Source organism: Andrographis paniculata, unplaced genomic scaffold, assembly GCF_009805555.1.
Source record: "Andrographis paniculata isolate CXL003 unplaced genomic scaffold, ASM980555v1 Contig61END, whole genome shotgun sequence".
In the NCBI taxonomy this organism is placed as follows: domain Eukaryota; kingdom Viridiplantae; phylum Streptophyta; class Magnoliopsida; order Lamiales; family Acanthaceae; genus Andrographis; species Andrographis paniculata.
The window spans coordinates 247,113-273,106 of record NW_026137597.1 but is presented as its reverse complement, the minus strand read 5'-3'; the positions used below and the strand labels follow the sequence as shown (position 1 = coordinate 273,106).

The window sequence follows — 25,994 nt, the reverse complement described above, 5'->3', positions numbered from 1 at the left end:
TTTATACAATTCTTATTGCCTCAATCAATTCAAAGCTACTAATCGGTTTCCCTCTTTAATTATTGTTATCACTAAGAAATTGGAATGTAGTCGCGGTTAGGTTCATACCAAAAAAATAAAAAAACGTATTGAAAAAGACGTGTAACATCATCATAAACACACAATACACATTATGAAAATCTTATTGTGTTAAAGTACATGATCGCGGACGTTTAAAAAATAAAACAATTTTAAATAATGGAAATTAAAATCACATGAAATCCAAAATCAATCAGCATTCAACAATTTGTCTCCTTGTGTTTTAGTTTTAGCTTTTGATTTAAATAATAGCTTAGACACTCTTATAAAACTAATAATAATAATATATTTTTACGAAAAACCTAACCTATACAGTAAAAAGCTGAAATAAAAAGTAATCAAAGTACAAAAGTGTTAAACTTGCAAATGCGATGGAGTAATACAGCGGGGTTTGGCTTTATAAGATGTCGAGTATTGCTGGAACTCAGCTCAGTTAATTAACGAAGCAATGTTTGAAAAAAAACCAATAAATGAATAATTATTTATTGCAGAACTAACCTTGAATTGCAGTTGGAGTTGGAGTTGTTTTGTTAAACCAGCAAGCGGCCGCAAGCCTTGTTCGAATGGTGAAAACTACGCATGTGTAAGTTCCACACAAGGCTATGAGTAGCACACCCACGTATACGCAAACTGTGGTCGCACAAACATACAAATACCTATAAATGAATTATTGAAGTTAGTACTTACTTCACAGCACAATATGAAATCTATCTAGGTATCATGCCTTACTTTGGAGAGAAGACACTCCAAATGAACAAATGGTTCCGCATTATAAGGAGCATGATTGCATATGCAAGAAGAATAATGGAGTTCAAGATGAGCAAAACCAGACAAGGATAGCCAAGGGTTGACTTCATAACACGTCCGTAATTATTAATACTATCTTGGGGATTTGACAGTATATCCCTCCTGGAAATATTCATCAACATGCTGACGAGCGCCAGCATTGGGGAAGCATATGTGATCATGAACATTAAAATGCCGGAAATAATAGTCGAGTGGCTTGAAACACCCTGAGATGAGAAGAGAAGACAAGAGAATTTGTGGGAGAATCATATATATATGTATATATATATATGTGTGTGTGTGTGAGTAGAATGTTATAATAATCGATTGGAACAAGTATTACAGAGAAACTAAAATATTAACAACATATTGGTACAAACAAATTAAGACTAGAAGACTAGACTACACATACCATGAAAGCCCCAGCAACATCAATGGTAGCAAGAGTGTTGGTATTTCCAAGTCCATAATGCCCTGCCATTCCCAAATAGTATAGTGCAGCAACCTAAAACAGACATCACCCGGAATAGTAGTTATTACCAAACCAGATAAAAACAAAACCTGTAAAACCATCTGTTTTAATGATATAGAAGAATGAATACAATACAAGGGACTGGATCTGACTTTCTGCAAATTTAATTTCAGGAATTGATCTTCAGCCAAAACAACTAAGTAAATGTCAGCAATATTGGTAGTTGAATGCACCTTAACCCACTGTTTGATACATAGGTAGTCGTCCCCATCAGAAAAACAGCAGATGCTGGCAAGGATTTCGACCAGGATTAAACACCCAGGTATTGAATTTATTGGTTGCTGCAGCAGCATCTGGAGTAGACACCATGAGAATACACAACTCCAGCCAATCAAATAAAGAGAATCTCTAAACCCGCATAACAGGTCACTGGATAAGTTGAAGTCAACTAGACTGGCTTCAAGATTCCGGAAAGGCATCAACCATGGTGTGGCAACAAGAATCCCCACAGTAGAACTTCCGATAAGTGCATAAATGATTTGTATCATTGTAGTACTGCCAATACTCAATGACGTGAGTGTGTTATCATGAAATTTCATAGTCCATCTCAGAATCATCAGCGTAGGAAACAAGTAAAACAGCGCTAGGAGGACCACTGCTTTTCTCTTGAAATGCAAAGTCAGAAGAGCAGCTACACAGAAAACAAAAACAAGAATAATGGATAGCACCTGCAGGGACTTTGTAAGGGTAGGTCCTGCCTGCTCGAGCAATTTTGAAATATCAGGAAGATAAGTCCAGTTGACACCACCTTGATGCCAGCCTCTAAGTACCCTGCCAGATATGAGAACTGCAACGATCAAATATACATAACGAGATCTTCTATCCGTTTGTTCCACAGTCGAGTTGAGTGCACCACCATTTGCAATGGAACATATTGTTTTTCTGAGTAGTATGAAATACAATGAAGACGTCATAAAATGCCAAATGTATTGTTCTTCCTCAATCATAGAAGTTGAAGCCATACTTAAAACAAGGATTATTATTACAGCCACGCAAAAGATATCCTCCATATGCCACTGCATAGTGCTGTTGTTGTTATGAGAGAGGTGACGACTTTCCATTAAGTGAACTTCTTGCGCGAGGAAGGAAAGGAGGTATATTAGCCCCAAACAGGACACAAACATTGCGACAATTCCAAATAGAAGCATCGCAATGGGTTTCTGTGTACGGTCCAGATGAGAACAAAGACGGTGAAGTGTTATTTCTCTTTTATGACAATTATAAAACAATCATATATTGAATGACAATATACACATACATTAGTTGATCTGCTTGATAACCACTGGCTGGCAGGCCTAAGGAAATTTTGGTATGCTGAAACCGTGCTCTTGAAATGGTCTCCATCAGAAGATCTATTCAATAGATCAAGAACTCAAAATGCATAAGTATTCCTTCTCTGGTAATTTTTGCAAATTTGATGAGTGATAAAGAAGATTAACAACCTCGAGGAATTCTTTGACTTCCAGGATTCATGAACAGTGGCAGCATCTAGATACAAGCAACAAAATATTTCCGCACCACCGTCACTTTTTCGTGCTCCACTTCCAGGTTCACATGAGGATCTCCCACATTCAAATTCATCCAGTTGTGTCCGAAGCAGCAATAGCAGTTGCCAAGAATTCAGCTCCAGTATCCTCAGCAGCTGTCCATCTGCTTTATGAGCAAAATACAACATTATGCATTTCAACAACAATAAAATTGTTGCTCACTATCAATTAGGCAACATGATGGGAATCCTTTTATTGCAAGGATAGTAAATTTTCTTTCTCGGTAGACAGGAAGCAGTTGGCTTTTAATATCAGCAATACATGTAAAACTTCAATCTAATGTGCATTGTCATAATCTAAGTGATATATATATATATATACAATGAATGTACTGTATCAAAGTGAAATTCATCAATATAAAAATTGCCAAAAACAAACACTTGCACAAGAGGTAGGGATAGACATAGAAGAATATCATGAATATAACTCCATATATAATTAACCTTCTAGAGATGAAAAAACTTCTGACATCACCATGCCAATGTTGTTTTTGGGAATTGGCACGCCAAATAGGAGAGAAAGTGTCGGAGTAATATCCACCTAGAAACCAGAATAAGTCAAAAAGTTGTTTAAACTGATTTTGAACTTTCCATCATTAAATATAACAAGGAAAATAAGTTCAATAATATATATATATATATATATACATGGTGAAGGTTTCAATATGCACTTAAGGAAATTGTATAAGGTTTGATAAGTATATTGGTCAATCATCAATGGACATGAAGCGTTGTCATTCTTGGCCAATATTATAAAGGAAAATGATTTCATTAAAAAGGCCAAATGAGAAGAGAAGTTTCTAAACAAGTAGTCTAAGGTTTGACTGGGATATTGGTCAATAGACATGACAATTTTAGCCTTCTCATTCCCGATCAGAGTTAGTTGGAGGAACATGGAGGCAGCAGCCAACTGCAATAAACTGCAGACGCCAATGACCATCAATGTACTGGAAGGTTTAAATTTACATAAAAAAAAAAGACATCAAAATTAGGATGATAAAAGAAGATGTACATGCAGATATGTAGAGTCAGAGGCATATACCAACCAAACAACTACAAATTCATAAGAATGCGATCAACAGTAGAAAATATTTAAATCTTTTGATTAATGTTCCCAGTACTAAATGCATATTAAGTAAAAAGTAAGCTGACAGCATATAATATCTATTAAGTAGTTGTCCTTACAGAAGACAAAGGTAAGTTGCAAGCCAAAACAAATGCATTCAAATGGCACACAGCTTTGATGGGATAAATCGTAGACTATGCCTTCATTTGGAAAAAAAAAAAAAGAGAAGGGAGTATGTAGAGAAATAAGTGGGGGAAATGATAGAGAACAAGTAAATAGACAAGGACTGCAAGAAGACAATGAGCTGGATCTGCAACGTGGAGAACCCCTCCGTCGTTTGCCGGTGTACCGCTGACGCCAACGAAATTAATTTAGGACCTGAATCATCTTAAAGCCTTAATTGCTCTCTTTATTACCCTTAGAGAGATTTAGGGGCTTAAATAAGTCTAAGTAATCAATAAGCATTGATGAAGAAATAACTAGGGGATTAGATTATAAATAACATTGATGAAGGAAGATTGGAAAAGGAAGATCTAATATTAATATATATATATATATATGTATTGTGATAGAGGAGAGGGGAAGATTGACATGAGATTTGAGCCATAGGCTGGAATAAAACAGTAATTTCAGATTTCTCAAAAAATTAATCTACCAATTTGGTCTGCTCTGCTGGATCCCATACCGCGGTCGGCATCACCATGACCCGATCCACCATCGATCAACAAATGGAGAAATTAGAGCTTGATCAGGCTGATCTAAGAGGAGAATTGCAAGCTACGAATGTGAAATTGAATTCTATTACTGCGACGCCGGATAAATTGGCACAGTCAATGTTAGCGGCTCATCCACTACCATCGAAATCACCAGAGAAGACCATGGAAAAAGGGGAAAATTCAAATAAACCTCTTGTGGTGGATCAACCAGATCACTATCAAGGCCAGGTTACGCCAACCCTAGCATTGCCAGCTTTTGAAGGGACCGATCCGATAGGTTGGTTGGCCCGAGCCAACCAACACTTGGAAATTCATCAAACCCGACCTGATTTGAAAGTGCCGTCGGCTTTGGTGGCTATGGAGGGTGCTGCCTTGTATTGGTTCTCTTGGATGCATTCTCGAAAGCCTAACATTACATGGGAGGAACTGTCACAAGCTCTTACGGATCGCTTTGACACAGTTTAAAAGGAGTCCTTACGAGCAGCTTGCCAACAAAAACAAACAGGGAGTATCGAAAAGTATGTCACGCTCTTTGTCCAACTAGCGAGTCAAGTTCCTGGACTAGGCGATGCCCACTACTTGGGCTATTTCATGAAAGGATTGCGAGACACCATTCGTAGTTCCCTGCGACTTCTACACCCAATCAATTAGGAGGCTGCCATAGAACTAGCGCGGGATGTCGAAGACAATTTAATTGTGCAAGCCGGGGGGCGAGTTGAACGTGGCAGAAATAACATAATGGGTCGCCCTAACACCTACAGTAGGCTAGGTGGGACGGCAGGAGTTTCTGTGCAAGGAGTTACTAGAAGTCAGAGTTCTGTAGGAAACAGTGCTCATGCTCGACCATTCGATCGTTCAGGAGCGCCTCGATTGATGGGAACAGGAAAATCTGCGAATCAAGCTCGATTCACTCGCCTCTCTTCACAAGGATTTTCTGATCTCCAAGCTAAAGGCCTTATACGCCAGGCCATGATTGTCCACTGAAACAACTACGAGTGATGATGATAGAAGAGTACGAATTGTTCGATGTCAATTTATTGAAATCCACAGCCCCGCTCGAGGATGCACAACAATAGGAAGAACAAAGTGAGGAAGTAACCTTACCAGCTTATTCCATGGCAGGATTCTCGAGTCCGCGCACTATGCGGCTTCAAGGAACTACTATGGGTGTGTTTGTTTGGGGAATTGGATTTCATTTTCACTATTCATCCTATTTTTTCCCCCCCAAAACATCAAATTAAACACCTATTTTTCATTTTATACATTATGCTAAAAATCAATTTTACATTCAAAACATCACATCAACACCTATTTATATCACATCACACAACTATTTGAATTCAAAATTTTTACTATTCAAATCCCAACTCAAAATCCAAACCCCCAAACAAACACACCCTATGGGTCATAACGTAACGGTGCTAATCGAGAGTGGGGCAAGCCACAACTTTATTTCAGCAGCCTTGATGTCAACCCTCAGCTTAATTCCGAAGGCAACATGCAAGTTTGGGGTTCAATTGGGTGATGGGAGGCGTCAAAATTCAGAGGGACTGTGCAGAGGACTATTAATTTCGCTGAAGGCATGCGAGGTAAAAACTGACTTTTATATCTTTCCCTTGGGTGGTTTTGACATCATTTTAGGTGTAGTATGGCTAGCCACGTTAGGCAGGGTTCGAACGAATTGGGAGGCGATGACTATGTCGTTCAAGTGGAAGGATAATCAGGTGATCTTGCGGGGAGACCCGGCAATGAGTAAGGCGTCGGTTGGCCTATGTACATTACGTCGCACCCGGGATGGGGATTTTTGGGCAGTGATGTTGGAGGAGGAATGCCCCCGGCTACACATATCAATGGAGGGGGAGTCCAGCAGGTGCTACGACAATTGAATGAGGTATTTGGAGAGCTTGAGGGCCTACTGCTTCGGCACCATACAGACCATCGCATCATATTGACATCTGGAACAGCCCTGTATCGGTCCGCCCTTACCGGTATGGTCATGTACTGAAGGATGAAATCAAAAAACTAGTGGCAGATATGCTACTAGCAGGAATTATTCGGCGAAATTCAAGCCCATTCTTTAACCCAGTGCTACTAGTGAAAAAGAAGATCAAAGTTGACGATTTTGCGTGGATCATAGAGAATTGAATAAGGTGACAATTCCAGATAGATATCCAATTTCAATCATTCAAGAGATGCTCGATGAACTTGCAGGGGTGCGAGCTGGTCCGGATAGTGGAAAAAGATAGTAGCCAAGACAGCCTTTCGAACCCATAGTGGTCATTACAAATTCTTCGTAATGCCCTTTGGGCTTACAAACATCCGGCGACTTTTCAGTCTACTATGAACGACTTATTTCAATCCTTCCTACGTAGGTTTGTTCTTGTGTTCTTTGATGATATCTTAATCTATAGCCGAAACTTAACAGAACATCAGGGGCACCTGGAACAAATCCTAAGGGTACTGCAACAAAATTTGTTCAAGACTAACAAAAAGAAGTGTTCCTTTGGTTGGCTCGAGGTTGAATATTTGGGTCACGTCATATCAACAACAGTCATGAAGATGGATCCAAAAAAGTTAATACAGTGGTGGAGTGGCCTCAGCCACGGTCTATGTGCGGGAGGTGCGCAGGTGCTTGGGCTTGACAGGCTATTACTGGCGATTCATCAAGAATTATGGTATAATTGCAAAACCACTCACCAGTTTGTTGAAGAAGGAAGCAGCCTCGGTATTTGAATGGACGAACGAGGCGGAGATTGCCTTTACCTCCCTCAAGAGGGTGCTCACAAAAGCATTGACGGAGCCACTTTGTTATCGAATGTGATGCATCAGGCACCGGAGTGGGTGTAGTCTTAATGCAAAAAGATCGTCCTAAAGACCATTTTATCGTGAATGACAGGCACTTTGGAATCACCCAAAAGGGAACCCGTCATCTCGATTCCCTGATCTAGCCCATTCGAATTCTAGTTCGAGGTTAGCTAGTTATCCTAAAATACCGATATAGCCTCACGTGTTTGCAAGGAACGAAGATCGAAAACTACGCTTTATCATCCCAAACAATCGACGAGTTAATCGAACTCGATGGATAGTTTCAATTTGGCTCTAATACTATGTAGAGAAATAAAGAAGGGGAAACATTGTTATATTATTCCAAAAGAAAAAAAGAAGAATACATACATTTAGTGTAACACCCCGGTCGGCTCAAACCGGAGTGTCACCGTCACGCCACACCGGAAGGCTCATTCATCAGCCAATGAGCCTTACGTTATAGCGCTAAGGCTAAAATAATGATAAAAACAACTAAATAGAGATTTAAAATTAAAACGCACCGTCTTATCATTTAAATAAGTGAAGTTCGAGTAAAAAATATAAGTTGGAAATACTTCAAAAGGCATTGGTTTTTAAACAATAATAATTAATTTCAAAAACATTCTAGAAGATAAAAGTAGTTTTAGTTCCTCCAATGGATCATATGACGTGGATGTATCACTTAGGTATAACGAAAACACCATCACCTACAAAAAGTTTGTAGAATGAGGGTCAACACGACAGTTGAGTAAGCGCAATTAATCGAAGATAAATTAATACGGTATAAGTCATGATTCACGTATAAATGCCACAATTATTTTAAGAAGATAATTTGAATAGAATATCACATATAACACAAGGATAACTCTCACATACAAGTCTTTTAGCGTCTCCCTTATATCTCTTTTTTATTCTCAAGTAATTGTGATGAACACATCACATGGAAACTCCGCAAGGCTTTAATTAGGGCCGCTCGACCTGGTTTTCCAACCTGATTACATCGTATGACACGTCATATAGTTACACATAACAAGCATAGGGTCACAACCCTCAAGAAAAATTCATCGTGAATGATAAACACCTTGGAATCACCCAAAAATGGAACCCGCCATCTCGATTCCTCGCCCTAGCCCATTCGGGTTTTAGTTCGAGGTTAGCTAGTTATCCTAAAATACCGGTATACCCTCACGTGTTTGCAAGGCACAGAGGTGAAAGGCTATGTCTTATCATCCAAACAATCGACGAGTTGATCGGACTCGACGGATAGTTTCAATTACCAATTTGACGCAATACTCAAATGCTATTAGGCAAATTCAAAAAAGAGCTTTAAAATCAAACTGTTCCAATTGCCAAGATTTAGCCAACCAAACAAAAAGTAGAGTATTTAGAATCCAACAAGTTCATTATAGTCTCACTTAATTTCGCCAAATAAACATTTGAATAATATGTCCATCTTAATAGGAATAAGCTAACTCCAAAAAAATCATAATATTCAAACATAATCATAAATCTTTTTCCAAAAAACCATAACTAGGTTAGGGCAAAACTAGAGTTTCAAACCTATTCCACAAATTCTACGATTTTCAACTTAAAATACTATAATAATCTTCACATAAGCCCTAGGGGACGTTATAATCAACTTTCTAAACGAAATTAGTAAAACCTAACACTTTTACGGCAAACTTATTTGAAAATAACTTTGAAAAATATCAACAAAAGGGATCTAGGGATTAGAACATATCATTTATCTAAGATTAATAACACTTACCTGAACAGAAGAGACCAAAACGAAGAGTTTAGGAGAAGAAGAATTCCAAGGAGGAACAAAAGGCCTTGGCGGCGGCCGGAGAGGCTTCCTGTTCAGCCTCTCTTATTATTTTTTTTTTCTTTTAATAAACAAAATAGACTTGGGCCTAAACCTATTTTCTTAATTCCCTTGGGCTCAAAACGGTCAAAACACTCTAATCACTTTTAATTTAATCTAATTACCTCATTTTTTCGATCTGCACGCTTGGAGCTACCTCAAATAACTCTGCCAATTTAAGTTTCAAAAGGTTAGCAGGAAATTCTTTGTCTCCAATCATATGATACACTCCTACGTAAAGACAATTACGAGTCACTAGCTCTCCTGAAGGTAGTCTAATCTCTGCCGAAACCTCTGTTCGAGAATCTAATTCTAGGTTCTTACTTCTTAGCAGATCTACTCGATATGAAAGAAAGGGATGCACCGAAATCAAAGAGAATAACTACAACCAAAGAATTCACCAAGAACGTACCGGTCAGGATGTCTCCCTGGTTCTCCAGAGCTTGTCCTCTCGTCATGACATTGATGTGACCTCTCTGGCCACTCCTTCCACCTTCTCTCGCACGCTGAGGTGCCACTGGTGGCATACAACCTTGCGGCTGAGGAACCGGAGTCCTCTTAATCGCATTCGAAGCTCCAACTAACTTAGAACAAAACCTCTTGACATGTCCAGGCTCATGGCAGTAATAGCAAGTGACGGACTAGCCATCACAACGAACTCCCGGATGAGACTTTTCATATCGGCTACAAACAGTCAAACCGCCATGACTGTCACTCGAATTCCCATGAGTGAATTCAGGGCGAAATGCATAAGGCGTACCCGAGAACCTCTCCGATTAATCCTCTCGTTGATGGTTCTTCAACCCTTCTTTCACCTTCCCTTTTCCTCTATCTACCCTGCGGATTCTATCCATCCGCTCATCATATGATATCCGATTTGCCTGATAAATGTTAGCCGCCTTCTCGTATGCCTCATGAAGGGTCGTCTCACTGAAACCAGCCATGAACCGTTGAACGTCTCGGTTTAGCCCGCCAACAAACCTCGTCAACTTGCATCGATCATTCGCAGTCAAATCCAGAGCATAGGCAGCCAACTCATTAAAACGCGTGAAGTACTCCTCCACCGTCATATTACCTTGCACCAAGGCACTAAACTCATCCTCTTTTGCACTCTGAAGGTGCGGGGATAAAACCGCACCCTTATCATCCCTTTAAAGGGCCTCCCACGGTAATCCAACCAAGTTGCTCCTGGAAGACTTCTCATTATTCCACCACTTATTGGCCGATCTTTCTAAGTAATACGCGGCTATTATAGTCTTCTCTTCTTCTGGGCATCTCACCACCTCAAATATCGTCTCTAAACGATCCAACCATTCTCCAAACATAGTTGGGTCTAATTGACCAGTGAAAGTAGGAGGACTATGATGTAATACTGCATTCATAGCACTCCGGGGCTGCTGAGCGAACTGTTCCATAAACTGATGAAAGATCTTCAATATTAGGTCTGAAGGTCGAACGGGATTCTAAACTAGAGGCTCAGGGTTTTTGGATTGCCTACTCTCAACCTCTTCATCGGACTCAAGTGACATAGGAGGCTGAGCACGCCTCGGGGGCATCTGCTAATCAAGACTAGACTTAATAAACTCTAGCTAATCGAGACTAGACTTAACAAGTTCAAACTAATCAAATAGCATAACCAATGCACATAAACACACGGAATAAACATAAAATGCAATGCATACCATGAATGCACCCAAACCCGACTAAACTCATGATCTAATTGATTCTAGAAATTTCGAAATCCTAAAGTTTCATTAACCAAGAAGCATGAGCCTTTATCCTAGGCTCTGATACCTACTGTAACACCCCGGTCGGCTCAAACCGGAGTGTCACCGCCACGCCACACGGGAAGACTTATTCATCAATGTGGCGCTAAGGCTAAAATAATAAATACAAACAACTAAATAGAGATGTAAAATTATAGCGCATCGGCTTATCATTTAAATAAGTAGAGTTCGAGTCAAAAACATAAGTTAGAAATAGTTCAAAAGGCATTGGTTCTTAAACAGTAATAATGAATTTCAAAAGCATTCTATAAGATAAAGTAGTTATAGTTCCCCCAATGGATCATATGACGTTGATGCATCATTTAGGTATAATGAAAATACCATCACCTACAAAAAGTTTGTAGAATTAGGGTCATCACGACGATTGAATAAGCGCAATTAATCGAAGATAAATTAATACGGTATAAGTCATGATTCACGTGTAAATGCCACAAAATCATTTGAAGAAGATAATTTGAATAGAATGTCATATATCACATAAGGATAACTCACAGCGCCTCCCTTATATCTCCTTTTTATTCTCAAGTAATTGTGATGAACACATCACGAAGGAAAATCCGCTAGGCCTTAATTAGGGCCGGCTCGACAGGTTTTCCAACCTTATTACTTCGTATAACACATCACATAGTTACACATAACAAGCATAAGGTTACGACCCTCAAGAAAAGCTCCACGATATGTACATAAGGGTTCGAAGCCCAAATATACATAAGTCAATTTATTTATTAGTTTGCGAGATGCACCAAACGGCCCACAACCCTCTAGTCTCCAATATAACATACCAAAAAAGGATTGTACCCAATCCATCCCTCCATCACGAATGACGGTCTAAAGACCTTTTCATCGGGAATGATAGGCACCTAGGAATCACCCAAAAATGGAACCCGGCATCTCAATCCCTCGGCCTAACCCATTCGGGTTCTAGTTCGAGGTTAGCTAGTTATCCTAAAATATGGTATACCTTCACATGTTTGCAAGGCACAGAGGTGGAAGGCTATGTCTTATCATCCAAACAATTGACGAGTTGATGGGACTCGACAGGTGGTTTCAATTACCAATTAGACCCAATACTCAAATGCTATTACGCAAATTAAAAAGAGAGCTTTAAACTCAAACTGTTTCAATTGCCAAGATTTAGCCAACCAAACAAAAAGCAGAGTACTTAGAATCCAACAAGTTCATTATAGTCTCACTCTATTTGTCAAATAAACATTTGAATAATATGCCTATCTCGTTAGGCATAAGCTAACTCAAAAAAAAAATCATAATATTTAAACATAATCATAAATCTTTATTCCGAGAAACCATAACTAGGTTAGGGCAAAACTAGAGTTTCAAACCCATTCCACAAATTCTACGATTTTCAACTTAAAATACTATAATAATCTTCACATAAGCCCTAGGGGACGACGTTATAGTCAACTTTCTAGAAGAACTTATCAAAACCTAACACTTTTACAGCAAGCGCATTTGAAAATAATTTTGAAAAATATCAAGAAAAGGGATTTAAGGATTAGAACATATCATTAAGATTAATCACACTTACCTTAACAGAAGAGACCAAAAGGAAGTTTAGGAGAAGAAGAATTCTAAGGGGCTCTGGTGGCGGCCGGAGAGGCTTCCTTTTCAGCCTCTCTTATTTTTATTTTTTTTTCTTTTAATAAACATAATAGACTTGGGCCTGAATCTATTTTTTTAATTCCCTTGGGCCCAAAATGGTCCAAACACTCTAGTCACTTTTAATTTAATCTAATTACCTCATTTCTTACACCAAAAGCCCAAAACAAATAATCCCAAAATAAAATTGTCCGACTCCAGCATCAGATTCCGGAAAGTTCCGGCAAACTTCCGACGATTATTTTTACGGGGTATTACATTTAGAGAATCTTAACTAACAACTAACTAAATTATAGATATGGATATGAATATAAATAAAGATATAGATATGAATCTAATAAATCTAACAGAGTATAATTGCACTAAAAGAACATACAAATGCATAGAGCAATACTGATGATAGCCCAAATGATGAAATCAAAGCACCTGATAAGCTTCTTCACTATTTCTGCAGTCAGCAAATTTCTCTGCACTGACAAAAAGAGCCAAAGAATCTGTTTCCTCATAGGAAGAGCCGCCATGATTACCACCTTCAGTCATGCCATGATCACTAACTACCATCTGAAATATAAACACAAGACAGATTTTCAGTATTAGCATTATGAGCCAAAGCATGTACTGAATTGAGGCATGAATTGTGTACTACTTTTGCAGCAGTAATGATCAAGACAAAATATCAAAATTAAAACTACGCACAAAAATAAAAATAAAAATAAATTGAAATTAGCAAGCACTAATAGGATGCGAATATTAGTTCAAAATGTATCTGAAAGGGAAGGAGCTTTGGAATCACATTGACGGGTCTACTCGTGTTGCTAAAAAAGGTACAGAACATAATCGATGGGAGGAAAAGGATGCTCGAATCATCTCTTGCATTTTAGGTTCTATTGAAACTCATATTGTGAATAATTTACGTTCCTTTAGTACAACTAAAGTGTCACATTTTGGGAGAAATTTTTGAGATGTTTGTTAATAATGAAACTATGACCTATATTTATAGACCTTATACAAAAGAAAAAAATTCAAATAACTTAATCTAACATATATGCCTAAATAATAACCTAATATAACAGATATGCTTAAATAATAATTATCAAATGTAACACCCCGGCCGACTCAAACCGGAGTGTCACCGCCACGCCACATCGAAAGGCTCGTTCATCAACCAACGAGTCCTATGTTGTAGCGCTAAGGCTAAAATAACCATTACAAAACAACTATTTAGAGATTTAGAATTAAAGCGCACTGGCTTATCATTTAAATAAATAAAGTTCGAGTCAAAAGCATAAGTTGGAAATAGTTCAAAAGGCATTATTTCTTAAACATAATTAATGAATTTCAAAAGCATTTTAAGAGATAAAGTAGTTATAGTTCCCCCGATGAACATATGACGTGAATGCATCATTTAAGTATAACGGAAACACCATTACCTACAAAAAAGTTTGTAGAAAGCGGGTCAATACAACGGTTGAGTAAGCGCAATTAATGAAAGATAAATTAATACGATATAATGTCACAAAATCATTTGAAGAAGATAATTTGAATAAGATGACGCATATCACATAAGGTAAACTCACACACACGAGTCCTTTAGCGCCTCCCTTATATCTCCTTTTCATTTTCAAATAATAGTACTGAGCACATCACGAAAAAAACTCCATTAGGCCTTAATCAAGGCCGGCTCGACCCGGTTTTCCAACCTTATTACTTCGTATGATACGTCATATAGTTACACATAACAAGCATAGGGTCACAACCCTCAAGGAAAACTCCACAATATGTACATAAGTGTTCGAATTCCAAATATACACATAAGTTAATTTATTTATTAGTTTGCAAGGGGCGCCAAACGGCCCACAACCCTCTAGTCTCCAATCTAACATACCCAGAGGGGATTGTACGCAATCCATCCCTCCATCACGGATGACGGTTCAAAGACCTTTTCATCGTGAATGACAGACACCTCGGAATCACCCAAAAAGAGAACCCGTCATCTCGATCCCTTGACCTAGCCCATTCGGATTCTAGTTCAAGGTTAGCTAGTTATCCTAAAATACCAGTATACCTTTACGTGTTTGCAAAGCACATAGGTGGAAGGCTATGCTTTAATATCCAAATAATCGACAAGTTGATCGGACTCGACGGGTAGTTTTAATTACCAATTTGACTCAATACTTAGGTAAGTTTTAAAAAAAAAGAGCTTTAAACTCAAAATATTCCAATTGCCAACATTTAACCAACCAAAAAGTGAAATATTAGAATCCAGCAAGTTCATTACAATTTCGCTTTATTTCGCCAAACAAACATTCGAATAATATGTCCATCCCAATAGGCATAAATCTTTTCCTAAAAAAAACCATAACTCGGTTAGGGCAAAACTAGGGTTTCAAACCCATTCTACAAATTCTACGATTTTCAATTTAAAATAATATAATAATCTTCACAAAAATCTTAGGGGACATTATAATCAACTTTCTAGAAGAAATTGACAAAACCTAACACTTTTAGGGCAAACCCATTTGAAAATAATTTTGAAAAATATCAATAGAAGGATTTTCAATTTAAAATAATATAATAATCTTCACAAAAAATCTTAGGGGACATTATAATTAACTTTTTAGAAGAAATTGACAAAACCTAAAACTTTTAGGGCAAACCCATTTGAAAATAATTTTGAAAAATATCAATAGAAGGGCTAGAAATTAGAACATATCACCTATCTAAGATTAATCCCACTTACCTTATGAGAAAAATCCAAGAGGAGAAGAGTTTTGGAGAAGAAGAATTCCAAGAAAGAAAGGGGAAATTAGAACATATCATCTATCTAAGATTAATCCCACTTATCTTACGAGAAAAATCCAAGAGAAGAAAGAGTTTTGGAGAAGAAGAATTCCAAGGAAGAAAGGGGTGCTGAGCTGCGCTGGTGGGAGGGTGCTGCCTTTCTATTTTTATTTTTTTTAATTCTTTATTAAACATAAAAGACTAAGGCCTTTATTATTTATTTTACCCTACTTGGGCCCAAATTGATCCAAACTCAATTTTTATTCCTAATTTAAACCCAATTCCTTAATTTTTTAACACTAAAAGCCCAAAATAAATTAGACCCAAAATAAAATTTGTCCGACTCAGGCAAACTTCCGGCGATTATTTTACGGGTATTACGTCAAATCTAAACAATATCAACCAAAATATCTATTTAAAATATATCTCAACATAAGGAAATGTGGGAAAATCTACAATATTGCAAGATGATTCAAACTAGAACTTGAGATTGGTAACTTCAGTCAAGATAATCTCTCCATTGAGTAGTATTATTCTGAATTTATTAATCCACGGAACGAATATTATAGTATTATCTAAATTCCAAGGTACCTAAAGCGGCCTTAGCCAGCCTTCGAGCCATTCAAGACAATAGTAGGAATGATCAGCTCTTGATGAAACTAGTGCTAGAATTTGAAGCTGCACTGGCTGGATTACAGAATAGAAATCCTCTCTTCCTTAGATATATGTGTTGGTGAATTCTTGTGTGAAGAACAAAGAATAGCTACACAAGCTGTTCTAGGCTTTTTCAAGAAGTCATCTAAGGTTTGAAATGTTGCATTGCTTAAGGGAAAAAGCGTAGAAATGGACAAATGCAGTTCTATAGTTGCAAGGAGTTCGGGCATAGTGCCCACAATTGTGATAAGAATCTCTGCAATGATTGTAAACAAAATGGACACATTATCAAGCAATGTCCTACACACCCAAAAAACTGACAAGGTGAAGCTTTAGAGGATCAGGCCAAGCTTTAGAGGTTGCTATCTCAGATCCTACAACTATCAATTCTACAACCACAATTGCTGGCACAAATCAGTCTTTCGCTACTTAATAAATGGTCCAACAGATGATCCTCACAGCATTCTCTGCTCGTGGAGTTTAGGATCAAGATAAGGTTGTTTCCTCTCCTTGGTTTGTCTATGGGGCATCATGCCCTTCGGACTTACTAACGCACCGGCAACATTCCAGTCGGCCGTAACTGTGTAAGTTTGTACTTGTTTTTTTTATGACATATTGGTGTATAGCCGTATGTAGGATAAACACATAAGGCATTTGATGCATGTGATGGAGCTTTTACAGAAGAATCAATTCACCGCGAACAGGAAAAAGTGTTCATTTGGATGTGTGGAAGTAGAGTATTTAGATCATGTCGTTTCCGCTGCGGGGGTAGCTATGGACCCGGGAAAGGTGCATGCAGTTGAGACATGGCCTACTCCAACTTCGGCGCGAGGAGTTCGTGATTTCTTGGGCTTGACAGGATACTATAGGAGGTTTATACGTGGATATAGGACTCTTGCAAGACCTCTAACACAATTGTTGAAAAAAGACTTGACAGGAAAATTTTCATGGTCTTCAGAAGCACAACTTGCCTTTGACCGATTGAAGAAGGCCTTAACAACCGCCCAAGTTCTTGCGATGCCTAATTTCCAAAAGCCTTTTGCTGTGAAGTGTGATGCGTCCGGCACTGGTGTAGGGGCAGTATTGATGCAAGATGAGCGCCCCTTAGCTTTCTTTAGTAAGGAAATGGCAAACCGTACCCTGACCAAATCAGCATACGAGCGTGAGTTGATGGCACTGGTACTTGCAGTGCAACATTGGCGACCATACTTGTTGGGACAGCGCTTCACGGTTCGCACAGATCACCATAGTTTAAAGCACTTGTTCTCCCAAAAGATTATGACCCCTGGACAACAAATTTGGATGGCAAAATTGTTGGGATATAACTTTGAAGTGGTGTACAAGCCCGTTCGGGTCAACTCGGCGGCGGATGCATTGTCTCGGATATAGTACGATATGGATGGTGAAGAAGGAGAGACAGGCTCCACCTAGTCAATTTTGCCTTCGGTTGTGTGGCCGGAATTTGAGGAATTGGCACGGGAACAAACATCAAGTCCTTTTCTGCTCGCAACTATTGAAGAACTAAAGGTCGACTCCTCGGCTCACCCAGGCTATGAATTGTTAGGAGGAACATTATACTATCGAGGCCGCTTAGTCATCGCACAAGGCTCAAGTTGGATTCCTGAGTTGTTGCAGGAATTCCATGATACACCGCAAGGAAGGCATGCGAGCACTTATCGTACTTATCGGGGGCTGGCTGTTGCCTTATATTGACGGGGAATGTATAAAACAGTGCAAGAGTATGTCCGGGCCTGTTTGGTATGTCAAAGATCGAAATATGAGGCGATGTCTCTAGCAGGCCTGATACAACCCTTCTCTATTCCGTCTTCCGTTTGGTTCGATGGATTTTATCACGGGACTTCCCCGCTCTCAGGGGTATACGGTGATTCTTATGGTGGTGGACAGGCTCTCAAAATTTGGTCATTTCATTGAGCTTCGTAGGTCCTTGTCTGCAAAGAAAGTTGCCGACATATTTGTACGAGAAATTGTGCGACTGCATGGGGTGCCAAAATCGATTGTTTTGGATCGTGACTCTTTATTCTTAAGTAACTTTTGGCAAGAGTTTTTTCGTTTGCAAGGGACGGCTCTTAAACTTAGCTCGTCTTACCACCCGGAAACGGATGGACAAATGGAGGTGCTTAATAGGGTTTTTGAGACATTTTCGTTGTTTTGCTTCCGAGTAGCCGCATAAATGGGGTGGGATGCCTTCCTTGGGCGGAATACAATTACAACACGGCTCATCAAAGTGCTTCAAAGATCACCCCCTTTGAGGTGGTATATGGGCGGCCACCCCCGGGGCTCCAACGTTTTCTTCCAAAAGAATGCCAAGTGAATTCAGTGGCAAAAATTCTGAGCTACGAGTTTTGGCTTATCATTTATCCCAAGCACAACAACGTATGGTGAAGCAAGCTAATAAGCATCGGCGGGATGTGGAATCTTTTGTGGGGGCCAAGGTAAACGGTACAGACAGCTTTCTATTCAAGCAGACCGAAGTTCACACAAGTTACCCCGAAGTTTTATGGTCCATTTGAGGTGGAAAAAGAGGATTGGCAAGGTGGCATACCGCTTACGGTTACCACCACACAGCCATGTGCACCCGGTTTTTCATGTGTCATTGTTGAAGCAAGTTGTGGGAGATCATCCGATTGAAGGGGAGCTTCTGGACAACTTGGAGACTTGCGAAATACCATTATTTGAGCAAAGCAAGGTGTCTTTCACGGGGAGGCAATTGACACCAACGAACTTTGGCAGCGTCAGGAGGATCGACCGCCAGTGGTTTACTCGCGGCGGATCCGGAGAGAAGCAACCCACTTTGGGTTAATAGTAGCACTTTAATTATTTGAGTATTTTGGATTTTATATTTAATTATATTATTAAGTCTAATAACAAGATTATTGGGCCATTAGGGCCCAATAAGAAGTTATGTTAAAAGTCCTAAATCTTGGGGCATCTAGGGTTTTGGGAATCAACCTTTTAGTTGGGAATGAAGACATTTCGTTGTTTTCTATTTTCTCTATTCAATAAAGATTTATATTTTACTTCGTATCATTGGATGAACCCAGTTTCATCCAACACAACTATCAACGTCTACAAACAAGTTCACGTGACCCATAAATAAGATGTTCATTCTGTATAATACCGGTGTGTTTGTTTAGGGGATTGGATTAAATCCGCTATTCATCCCAATTTTTTCCCCCAAAAAACATCAAATCAAACACCTATTTTTCATTTTTTATATTATACTAAAAATCAATTTTACATTCAAAACATCACATCAACACCTATTTATATCACATCATACAACTATACAAATTCAAAATTTTTACTATTCAAATCTCAACTTAAAATCCAAACCCCAAACAAGCACACCCTAAGTTTCTTCCAGAAATCCTCAACATAGTAAACTGCTGCTTTCTTGAAAACAAATATGTAAAGTGAAATATAAGGACCGTTTATAATACTTGAGAATCCATCAAATGGAACTTAAGACAAAAACATGCTCAAACAGCTTACGCAACATTAATGACAACCAATTATACATGCAGAACAATAATAGTTGTGCACCAGAACTTCCAACTGATGAGAATAAAGCAGCACGAACCAAAAGCGTCCTTTGATCAACTTCATTTGTTATAGTTGAATGAATCCTTCTAATCACTTCATCCATCTCCATGAGTTTTGGGCCCATCAAGATGCTAGTGCAATAAAAATAATTGAGTTGCCTAGCATCCTGAACTATAGAAACATGCATAAAAAAATGATAAAATGCATTACCTGTTTCGTCCACCAATATGTCCAACATGATCCAATCCAAGATAATGAAGAATCTGTAGTGGACAGAAAATTATATAGGGCATGATATTGTACCAGCAAAAGAGATGATTCTTTCATTATCTAGTAATTGCTATTGTCACATAATTGAAAAGTACTTTTCCCAATTATGATTCTATTCATATAACTATAAAAAGGGCCCTTTGATTCAATGGTCCAGTAAATAGCCTCATTACCCAAAGTTTTTAAGCTTAAATATGATGGAGCACAAGCATTGCAAATCTATGTATTGCTAAATGTGCCGTAAACACCTATTATTTATTTTTTGGGTGTGTTCTTCCACCATGTTCTCGACACGATTTATAATATATATAATATTATACCTTATCATCTCACAAAAAATCAACATTCGATATAAAATATTACTTCCTCAGTCTGCCTCTAAGGGTCACATCTACCTTTTGCGTCATTGTACTTAACATTAAAAATATCTTAATATTTGTATAATTTTTTTTACAAATGTCCTTCTATTAGTATTATAAGACACTAATTGAAGTATTTTTGTAATATTTCATAATTTGTACTACGTTTTTATATAATAATTAATATTCAAATATCAACACGCAAAAAGTAAATGGGACCCTTAGAGCCGGACGAAGGTAGTATTTTGTTATATTAGTTACGCAATTCTCTATACATCACATAAAAAAATATACATCAAACCAAAACACTAAACAAACAACCCCTTTATATTCTACTGAAAATTAATTCAATATTCAAAACAACATATCAATACCTTATTATATCACACCAAAACAACTATTCCAATTTGAAGTTATATTATTCAAAACCCCAAATGAACTTAGGGCTATACCGAGTTTTTATGGGCCCCGGACAACAAAAATGAAAAAGGGACCCTTATTTAATTTTTTTATATATAAATAATATGAAAATAATAAATTTTAATTATTTATTTTAAAAAATAGATTTGTTTGATTGTGTTTTTAAATTATTATTCTCTCATAAAATATCACATTAAAGTACAATTTAAACTAAACTTTAAATACAACGAAACAAACTTTAATATACACATTTAATATTATACATATATCTAGATTTATTAAAAAAATAGTAAAATAGCCCAGCCCTAACTCAACTCTCAAAGTTACAACCAAACATACCTTGTAATTTTTAATCAATCACTGTTATGGTCAGTTAGAATTATTGTTTAATGTTCTCTGAACTAAGAAAGTAAAAGTAGAAACAAAGGGTTTGTTCTTCCAACATAATTTTTTCTACACAATTCTCAATAGATATAATATATATTTTTTATCATCTCACCAAAAAATCAACATTCAACATAACACAATTCCCTATACCTCACATAAAAAATTATATCTCAAACCAAAATACTAAACAAACAAACCAAAAGTAAGAATAGAAAGAAGAATATATTTTAATCCATAATAGCAATAAACAGATGAATAAATGGAGTAGTTCAAGAAATCAAAATCCAGTTGAACAGGGGATTGGCAACAATTATATCATCAATAAAACATTAAACTTTCAGTATCTGCTACTCCATTTTCTTATATCGAATGCATCAAATAGATAAAATAATGGCCCAAACAGCAACAAATCTCAGTTAAATATACAAACTACATCTTCAACAATGCCGCAGATATAACATTAAGCAAATAGAAAACGGAGTATTGGCAATCAATTTATTCAATGACAATATGCTGAGCACTGAAGTTGCAAGCTCTAGCATTTACCAGAAGATCCCAATCAGTATTGCTAAGCTCCATTTCCAAATGTCTAGAAACATTGAAATCCACTTGGATGGTATCTTTAACCTGTGTAGTAAGAACTCACCAAGACAAACTGAAATAATATTACCTGATTTCTATATGTCAAAATCAATCCAGATTGAAAATTGAAATGACAAAGTAAGTTAAGCATTCAACGGAACTTACAGTTCACTACATAATGGAATGAAATCAGCTTGCAAACAGCCAAGTATGTTAACTACAGAGGTTTTTTCAGTCTGAAGTCATATGAGGATTCTACCAAATGTACCAACAATATCCTTATTTTTTAAAATTACGAATTCACCAAGTTCAGTAATGCAATAGACTGTCATTATTTTCATTATGTCACAAATACATTAGATAACCATGTAAATTACATACAATAAATGCATAGCACAAGAAAAAGAAAGATAAATCAGGTTCATTTATGACAGAAACAAATTTGTAAACGTACGGTGTGTTTACTTGGGGTAATTAAAGCTTGGGATTGATTAAAGTTCGTCATCATAATACACTAATCAAGGATGACAAACCCTAGTAATTTATCCAAAAGTAAAATTTATACAAAAAATATACATTATCCTATATTTAATCAAACAAAGTAAACATAGTATTAATTAGTCTCATGATTATATAATTTATTCAAATAACATTAGGGATTATAATTTTATCCTACAAAATAAACACACCCTTAGTTGTCAGTTGTCACATCAGTCTCCTAATTTCCTAAAACTAATACTAAAATAAAACTACTATTAAAAAGCATTCCAAAGGTAGATGGCTTACAAAGAAGCTGCTAACTCCATCATGTCTGGCAAACATGTCCGGAAACAACTTAAGCCATGTTTCATCACCAAGCATCACCATTTTCCAGCCAATTTTGAAAAATTGAGCTGTAACACGACAGATTAGAGATCCAAAACATCAGAGGCCCATAATCAGCAGCTTCTTCAGAAAAGTATATAAATGTATATGTAAGTATTCCTTATAAAGAAACTAACCAACAAGGTTATCATCCAAAAAGGCTTGCGTGTTGAAATTAAAAGCAACATCAAGAAATCCCCCAATAGCCCCAGAAACCATGGCCTGCTTGTAGCCATTAAAGATACTTCAGGGTTTACGCACAGAAATGCTTCACCTGTCAGGTACTGAATGCCAAAGGGATTAAAAATGATAATTGGTTACCTTTAAGCGAGGCATTGTCACAGTTGGCGGTGCCGCCTTAGCATGATACCCAATTGCCAAACCTTCAGCCAATAATGATTGGGTATAAGGCATAGCAGCCCTAAAAGTCTTTGCAGGAGGCTTCCCATTCTTCCCAAGAACAAGTTCAGCTGGAAGACCATCGACAACCTAGATTATATCACAAAAATTTTAGAAACAAATATTTTGAAAGAACCATTTCTTTTTAACAAGTTGAAACTTTACATACCATGAATATCAACCTATCATATAGTGGAGGAACACCTGAGAGTTCCTGCATTCACCACTAGTAAGGCACATGAGATTGTTGCAGAAGCTCAACATATATCTGTCTAAGCATATCTTACTGATTGCCATTACTGTGGGTGAAAGGCATTTCACGGGGAAAAAATCATCTAGATTAAATATATGAGTTTTTCAAGTATCATTCCACCAACAACGACGCCAGGGGAACCCTATCACAAAACAAAAACTAGGTAAAGAACATACAACAAATGGAGACCTGGTATGAAGATTTGAGCTCTTGAGGACTCAATGTTGAAATGTTTTGACCTAATCCAGTCAAATCAAAGCCCGGGGGATAAAAGCTCTCCAAACCGCTTAAACAAAGCAATAAGAGACATTCTCAGTGAAGCATTTCCATAAGAAAAAAATAAAATAAAATAAAACTTTGAAGAGAGTATAAGAACCGTATAGGAACGATAGGACCAACCTCATGCCCGAGAGCGTTGGCGTCACGGGGAAGAATCCCACCAAGAAAACCGAAACGCCAATTGTTTGTATTAACACTGCCGAGAATGCGAACAAAGCAAGCTTCGTGCATGGTAACGAGCTGTGATTGGTCTGCATCTGACTCCTCAATATGCTAATGCTTCTAATGTCGTCAAGATGAATTTATCTGAATCTGCCACCAAGAAAAGCAAAACGCCAATTTTTTTACTTTTACTTCTATTTTAGTTTTTTGCCGGCCGAAGGCAACCACCGGCGGGATCAGCAGCTGGAGGCAGAAGAAGATGGGAAAGGAAGAGGGCAAAGAAATATACTTCACCACGAAGAAGGAAATGAATGCAGAAGGGTGAAACAAATCGGAGATATGGGCGACCGGCGGAACAGCGTAGGTGTAAAATAAAGAAGAAAGAATGGGGAAAAGGGTTTGGTATCGTCTGTGGGTATGAGTAGCGGCGGCAAATGAATCAGCGTCAGATATAGACGGGTTAAAAAATTAGTGACATGACTATGGATTGATGTATTCAATTTTAAGCTGATATTTTGCTAATAGCGTCAACTCGAATTTAATTTACATAATATGTTTAAATTAAAAGATGGTAAATTTCATATTAAAATTATAATTTTCATTAACAAAACTTTTTAAATGAATAATATTCCCTCCGTCCCATCGCAGAAGCAGTTTTAATATTAATATTACTAATTTACCCTTAATAATAATAATAAAGTTTATAACAAATCATAAACCTAGCCGTCGCTACTCATCAGTTCTCTCTAGCCGTGTTTGTTCCTCCTTCTGCATTCCTTTTGAATTTTCTGTTGTTGTCGCTACCGCTAGCACCGCCATTTATTGTCGTGCAAAGATCTATCTTTTTCTTAAGTTTTATATTTTGTTGTTATTTTTTTGCAAATTACTTATTATTGGATTTTGATATATTTTTTCTTATCGAACTGTACTATTATGAATCGAATTTGACTGCACAATTATTTTTATTATTATTTTATGAACTAGTACTGGATCATAAGATTGAAGATACAATCATATTAGCAATTTAAATATATATATACACTGCTTTGGTAAAGATTATGATATATATATGGCAAAATTGCCCATAACTCCTTTTTTGTTTCGAAATTCAGTGTAAATTTCCCCTCTACTTTAATAATGGCATGGTATCTCCTTATACTTTAAAAAATATTACATGAAACCACTTTGTGGTTACTTTAAAAAATATTGCATGAAACTCAGCATAAATTTCGAAACCACTTTGTGGTTACTTTAAAAAATTGCATGACGCTCACTTATACTTTCAAAAATGTTGCATAAAACCCTTCTACCATGCAAAACATATAGATAGGAAATCATCTTCTTATCACATGAGGAAAGTTTCATGATGGTGGGGTTTCATGCAACTTTTTTTAAAGTATAAGGGGGTACCATGCAATTTTTAAAGTAGAGGGGGAATTTACGCTGAATTTCGAAACCACAAGGGAGTTATGGGCAATTTTGCCTATATATATATTGCTTTATGCAAGATTATTAAACGAAATTTAATTTTCTTTAATTATTTTGAACCGAAAAATTTGATTGGATATTTATTATTATTATGTTCTGTTTTATGAACAGATTTGCCTGTGCGCTTGCATTTTTGTTACTATCCGGTGGTTATTATTATTGTTATTATTATTGTATATAACATTACTGTTATGGATTTTATGTGTATTGAAGCATGTTTCTTTTTATGTATTATTATTATATTATAACAACCAAATTATATTATATTATAGTGAGGACGTAACAATGCCAACTTAATCGAATCCGGTTAATCTTAGTGAAAGAATTGAGAAAAAAGCCAAATGGACAGGCTATAATACTGGAATCTTCTTAGATATTTGTAAAGAAGAAATTGATGCTGGCAATAGACCACACACTCATTTTACAAGGGAGGGATGGAATAATTTGATGAAATTTTTTTATGAAAAAACGTGTTACCAATATGATAAGAAACAACTTAAAAATAGATGGGATAGTTTAAAACTAGAGTTTGGTTTGTGGGCAAAATTTGTTCAAGCTCAAACTGGCATTGGATGGGATCCTATCAAGAAAACAATAACAGCAACAGAAGAGATATGGACATCAAAAGCTAAAGTACGTAGTACTTTTAATTAATTAATTGTATAAATAATTGAAAGTGGTTCATTATATGTATGTTTTTGTTTTTTTACATATATAGGAAAATCCGAAGTATCT

The 25,994-nt window shown here is 37.1% G+C and overlaps 1 protein-coding gene across 2 annotated transcripts; it reads right to left on the bottom strand.

The window, feature by feature from the left end:
* Positions 1–273: 273 nt before the first annotated feature.
* On the bottom strand, positions 274–24,221 carry LOC127260252 (GPI ethanolamine phosphate transferase 2). 2 transcript variants are annotated; one of them, XM_051287961.1, is made up of 17 exons: positions 23,730–24,221; positions 23,520–23,616; positions 23,247–23,291; positions 23,000–23,167; positions 22,816–22,900; positions 22,601–22,707; positions 21,779–21,859; positions 20,007–20,059; positions 19,834–19,927; positions 13,224–13,358; positions 3,387–3,483; positions 2,839–3,046; positions 2,655–2,748; positions 1,570–2,556; positions 1,277–1,369; positions 808–1,091; positions 274–734 (listed from the first exon to the last, which is right to left on the bottom strand). In XM_051287961.1, the coding sequence occupies exons 1-17, from the start codon at positions 23,864–23,866 to the stop codon at positions 572–574; spliced, it is 2,928 nt and encodes a 975-aa protein (XP_051143918.1). In that variant the 5' UTR covers positions 23,867–24,221; the 3' UTR covers positions 274–571. The 2 variants fall into 2 exon arrangements, with proteins under 2 accessions (XP_051143918.1, XP_051143920.1); XM_051287963.1 differs by lacking the exon at positions 23,730–24,221 and having other exon boundaries at positions 23,507–23,615.
* Positions 24,222–25,994: the final 1,773 nt, after the last annotated feature.